Source organism: Ptiloglossa arizonensis, chromosome 12 (genome assembly GCF_051014685.1).
Source record: "Ptiloglossa arizonensis isolate GNS036 chromosome 12, iyPtiAriz1_principal, whole genome shotgun sequence".
In the NCBI taxonomy this organism is placed as follows: Eukaryota; Metazoa; Arthropoda; class Insecta; order Hymenoptera; family Colletidae; genus Ptiloglossa; species Ptiloglossa arizonensis.
In genome coordinates, this window is record NC_135059.1 from 3,133,609 (window position 1) to 3,139,609 (window position 6,001).

The 6,001-nt window shown below is 46.3% G+C and overlaps 1 protein-coding gene across 1 annotated transcript; it reads right to left on the reverse strand.

Annotated features, from left to right (window-relative positions):
• Nucleotides 1–3,174: 3,174 nt before the first annotated feature.
• LOC143153020 (uncharacterized) lies at nt 3,175–3,710 on the reverse strand. Its single transcript, XM_076323767.1, has 2 exons — nt 3,351–3,710; nt 3,175–3,306 (listed from the first exon to the last, which is right to left on the reverse strand). Exons 1-2 carry the CDS (start codon nt 3,708–3,710, stop codon nt 3,175–3,177), a joined length of 492 nt encoding a protein of 163 aa, XP_076179882.1.
• Nucleotides 3,711–6,001: the final 2,291 nt, after the last annotated feature.

Below are 6,001 nucleotides of genomic sequence, written 5' to 3' on the forward strand. Positions count from 1 at the left end.
GTAAGACGTGGATGTAAACAGAGGAATGTCTCGGTTAAAGGGGATCGTATTTTCTGGTAACGTGATTGTACGTACCAGTAATAAACAAGATCGGCGAATGGTTGATAGAGGGTCAGAGGTGGGGGTCCAATTTTAATATGTACGCCCCCGCAAGCGGTTGCACGTCGGATCTGAGGGGGCGTTCCTACGACCCTTTGTCAACCGATGACGCCGCTGCATCTTATCACGATCAAGTCTCGGGATCTCCCATTCTGCTCCTCTACCTCGTTCAGCCCTCGAGGCCATCCCGGTGCTGCCGCTTGTTCAAGCAAAGACGTTGCCTCGACGTCTCGGTGGCTATAACTTTCTACTTTTTTCACGCTGATTTATGCTTCTTTATGCCGCGCGACGATACGTCGCCGTGCGGTACAGTGGATCTCTTAAAATTTAGCGAAGCATCTGCATCCCGTATCTCCCGGATCTCAGATCCGAGATAAAAGGAACCGTCTCGAAATTTCTATCTCCCTGAATTGAATTCTTACATAAATTACCGGTACACGAGGTGTACCTATACATCACACCGGTTAGTTTTTGCTAATTGACGCGCCACGTCGACGATCGTGCGAACGGTCACGATACGACGAGCCACGCTCGATTAACGAGATATCATTTCCACGGCCAAGTGGTCGATGACTACTCGAGAAGTTTCATTTCCGCGTGGATCCGTGTCGAGAAACGGTATGGCACCCGAAACTGAAGTACATCCGCCATTAATCTAATATTGCGGTTGCCGCCGCCCTCGACTTTGCGTGCTACCACCCTACCCCCGTTAAAGCTCGGCTCCCTCCGTACGTACGCGAACACCAACACGGGGGATCGACGTGGACACGCGTGCACTCGTGAGCACATCGCGTTTCGTGTCTGTGTTCCACGTACACCGTGCGAAGGACAGCCAATCGGTAACGATAATGCAAAATCAATTCCAGAGCATGGCGCGCGAGGTGTAACGGGCAAAGTGGATTACCTTTGCACCCTTCCGACCCGATGGTTCACCGCAATCAAGACAGAAGAGTTTTCGCGAATCGAGTCGATTCTTGGTGACTTGGCACCCGATGAAGACGAATTGAGCGAAACAGAGCGATACTTCGAAGCCACGGTGAATTCGCGATATCGAATGCAAAAATATATAGCATGCACGTGGACTCGCGCGACGAGTTTTTTTTTTCTTTTTCATTTTGTATGCGTGACCTACTGTATCGCATGACCGTTAGCATGCCGTGGTATCGTCGTCGGTTAACCCGCAAAAAGCGGTATCACGCCTGCTCCTAACACTCTAGGTCTGATCGCCGGGGTATCTGGCACGCAAGCCTTCGGCGATCGAAACCTTCTCGTGTGTTGCACGTCGTGATGGACGTACTGTTTGCATATTATATGGAGTTGGTGGTCACAGCTCTTCCTTTTCTCGCCTGAAAGTGGCCTTTCGTGGGCCGATAACACTTTGGGAATCGTGTTGTACATACATACGTACGTACCTACGCGTCATAGTGCGATCTTTTCCAGGAGCCAGCGATGCGATCTGCTCGCGGTTTCTTCGACGAATTCGAGCCTACGTCGAACACGGAATATACAGGGTGATTCACGAATGCACATCTAGATTTCACGGGGGTGAGTCTGCACAGTGAAGTGGGTAAAAAACGTCCTATGAACGTATGTCTTATATTCGTCTGCCTAGTGTCTCGACACACGTTGCTGTTCACCTTACCGCTGAGTTTCAAACTCGCGTAAAGACCTCAAGTGTTTCCCGAATTACCCCAAATCGCAACGCATCCTTTCTCGTAGATCCTCCATATTGTTCGCTCGTGTTGTGTACGCGATAGATTTCAAATGGACCCGCGAGTAAAAATCTAACTGATCCAAATTGGGGGATCGTGGTAGTTACGGATCCATATTGCTCTGTCCATCGATTTGCGAAGGTGTCGTTCAAAAGTATTTTCATTGAAGGAAATGGAGGCACTATTGTCTATAAACTGCAAGTTTTGTGCGATATTTAAGAGCATATCTTGCAACAATTCTCGAGGGTCGTTGACAGTGTCTTTAATCCTTCGTAAAAGCAAGGAATGCAGAATACACGTTCGTAAGACTTGTTTTACTTGTTTCAATCTGTAGATTCATCCTCCGATCACGTATTTATGAATCATCCTGTATAAATAACAACGCTCTTTGTACGAAGGTAACAACGACTCTGTGAAAAATATTCCCCGGTAAAGGACGAGATGCTCCTTGGCTCGAAAAAAAATGGCGCGCACTGGTCCCGAATTCATTAAACCGGTAAGTTTCGAGTTTAATTATTTAACGCACCCTCGGATTCGTGTTAACAGGCAGTGCATCACCATCCTTCCGTACACGGTGTACATTATCTACTATCGGATGTCTCGGGATAATGCGCGTTCACTAGTCTGTGAAATGATTGTACGTATACAGAGAGAGCGTGTGTACGAAACGAAATTTACCAGAGACGTCGTTACGTAACAAATCATAAATCTCGCGGCCAGCGAGCGTACATAGCTGGAAAATCGAGGTACTTACACGGGCCCCGGTGCAATTGGTTGTGCATCTGTGCGCGCGAGCGCGCGTGCACGCGTCTACGCGCCGGGAGATATCCACGCTCGTGTATTCGTATAAATGCGTTTGCGCATCGCGTATGTACGTAAACATCGTACGTAACAGAACCTGGTTCGCGGCCACGACTCGTGTCCCAACGTAATGTTCGCCGATGATGTCCCGTCGCATGAGTCATGGCGTTTAGCCGGGATTACTACAATTTATCAAGGCTGCCGTAGGCACGGGGACCATTACGAAGCCCCGCGGTGGCCGACAGTTTTATTCGACCGAACCGGTAAACCGATTGACACAGTGTCTGTCTTCTTTGATGTGTGTCCTCGTCGTTCGAATGATTCTCGATTGTCGTCCCTACGAGAGAATCTCCCGCGAAAAGAACAACGCGTAATTTACGGGATAAGTGTTTCTTTTGTTTCTTTATTCGTTTATGCATAATCCCCCTTTGATGAGAAACAAATACGTAACGTGGAGAGTAGTCGCGTCTGATCTCGTATGTTTCGATGTAAGCTGCGTACAACGTTGGTGACATGCTTTTTGAACGAATACAACGAGCGTTTGAAGGAATTTTGTAAATGGTTAAGCAGGTTGGCTCGTTTGTAGATCCGATTGATACAATTGTTGGACGTATAGTGACATTTGCACGACGAAATAGGGAACAATTGCGTATTGTGAGTAGTCCTCGCTGGAGCACTTCGAGCATGAGAATTTCTGGACAATTTGTACGAATGTTGGAGATTTTATAGAGAAATAACATTTCGGATGAAAGCTCTGCGTTGTTCCAGTGCGAGAAACCTTAATTTTGATAAAATTGGGCCGTAGTAGTTACAATTTAATGGAATAGGATTGCCTAGCTTACAGGTGACAATACGTAGGAATTTATATTGGATTCTTTCAATGGAGTCTAGGTAGGTGCAGTGGCTAGGGCTCAGAATGAGGGAACAGTATTTGAGATTTGGAAGAATTAGAACGTTATAGAGGATTCTTAATGTGCCAGGGTTCTTGAAGTGCGTTGATATTCTTCCGATGAAACTAAGAGGTCCGAAGGCCAATAGTGCGATGTGTTTGACATGGTCTGTGAACGAACAGTCGGGAGTGAATACTACTCCGGACATTATTAGGTTGTTGCGGTAAGTTCATTTCAAATTTCGTGAAGTTCATTTCCAGTTGTGTTGATTACATTTTCACCTATTTCTATAATATTACTAATTTCGTCTCACGTTCGTATATTCTTACTCGACTAATGAACGACGTGCTGTTTCGCTATTTTTCACTCAGTCTCTACACTGCAGCCATGTGTACATATTGTGTTAGAATAATGTATATATAAGGGCTCTTGTTTGTACGTTAATAAATAAGTGAATAATAATAATAATGTAACGTTTTATTACTTCACAGATATCGAGTGAGATGATCTCTGTAAATGAAGATGCCCGTGTGACCTAGCAGATAATTTGGAAGTGGTACCAAATGTTTGAAGCCAATGCGGAGGCTTCTACTTCTATTTCGTTTGGAAGAAATTGCTGGACTTTAACCGGAACGTTCCTCACCCGTCTTATTCTACCTATCTTGCCTTATTCGATTACCGTCTGTTCCTTTCGTTAAAAAAATTGTCTTCAAATATTCAGGTTCGTGGAAGAGCTTCTTGTTAAATCCGCTTAGACTTCTTCTAGAAAGTCACTTGGATTTGTTCTTCGAAAGAACCTTCATTTCGAAACAAAAGTATCAACCCAAAAGATGGTGGTCCAAGTCGAGAAACGAAACGATGCGCGTTCGATTCGATAAAGTTACACGTTCGATAAAATATCGTGTCTGAAATTCTTGTAAAAAATTTAAAACGAACTCACCGAACAATCTAATACGCAGAAAAGGAAGGTTCGAGTAGTCGTCGCGGAACTGTCCGTCGGCGACCAACCACCTGCGAACTCCTTCTTTCTCTCGCGAACATTATAAACGCGATACGAAGGCACGATCGCGAAACAGAGCTCAAGATGCGCGTCGAGATACGTATCGATGCGATCGCGTGAACGGAACGTTGTTCCCGAACCAATTATCGTCTTTCAACTATCCAAGAAGCAAAGAAGCATCTTGCGCTCCGGGCATCGGGGATGCAAATAACACGGTTGCCGGTGGATCGAACCCAGTGACAGTATCCAATCGCCGATACCCGTATCGGTGGGCTTGCGAGCGAATATTTAATTCGCTCCGATTATACCATCAACGGTGTTGATAAATAACCCGATGTCAAATTTAAGAAACTTTTCTCGGTGAGCGTCATTACGCCGGTGCAAGCGCGACCGTGCTCGTGTAAACGCTCACGAGAGAACCATGGCGACGATTATCGAACAGTGAAAAGGAGAGCAGGGCAACTCGAACAAAGCCAAATGGAACGGACAAGGTGGATGGAAAGGGAAGTCTCGAAGACGGCTGTCCGAGTGCAACCTTCGCCCCCGGCGGGACCGCGGTCGGCGAAACACGCGTTGAACAATAAGAAGTATCGGTGAAGAAAGAAAGAACGGCGGAAAACGAAGGAGAAAGTAACGCAGAAAGAAAGAGCAAGCCAGCGCTCGGTTGTATACGGTATAATTACAGAGGGCAGAGCAGTGGCTAGACCCGCTACAGCAACTTATCGTTGCCCAAGGCGCCAGCATACTCGAAATCGGCCGGGCTCGATCCTGTTGCGACTTGGTCCTAATTCGTATTCGTGCCCCGGGTGTAACAGATAGTATATGCCTCGAAAAACGGCGGAAGGACTGGCAGGGATCTCCTATGCTACGCCCTGCTCCCTATCCACCGCTTTCTTCTTATCTCGGTTTAGCAATGCAAATCCCGATGGTCAACGGTAATCCGCGTATTCCGTGATTCTGACGAAACGCGGGCGGAACATTTTTCGTGCGCCACGTCGATATTTATTTTAAAAAATTGTGAAACTCGCTTGTAATTCGTCACGGTCCTCGTCGCTGGTCCACAAGCGAGAACTGGTTTCAACTTCCCTGGCTTACGGGCATATGCTTTGGTGTATCGTAGGGTCACTGGTGAGCAAGATGTCACTGGGCCGAGAAGGATTCCAGTGGTTGGATTTTTGAAGAAACCGTAGACACGGTGTTTGAGTGAAAGAATCTGAAGATTACAGTTTTCGAAAATTGTAATTGCGCAGAATTTATCTCGATAACAGTGAATCCCACAGCATTTTCTAGAGTTGTTAACTTATCGGCTGTGGTACACGATGCGTCTATGAAGTTTTAGGATCGGGTCAACGAAACATCGAACTCTCCAGGGAACAACTTTGTCTCTCTTTAGTTCTTCGCATAGTGTTCTAGATCTATGTATCGAATGACACGGTCGTGAAGTTTCCGAATTCCTTTGTAGGTATCGGACGCTTGGAAACTAGTAAATTGAACTCGGA

Coding starts and splice junctions, on each gene's coding strand:
- LOC143153020 (XM_076323767.1), bottom strand. CDS start 3,710: ATGTCCGGAGTAGTATTCACTCCCGACTGTTCGTTCACAGACCATGTC. Junction 3,307..3,350: donor GCAGAGCTTTCATCCGAAAT/GTTATTTCTCTA, acceptor CAAATTGTCCAG/AAATTCTCATGCTCGAAGTG.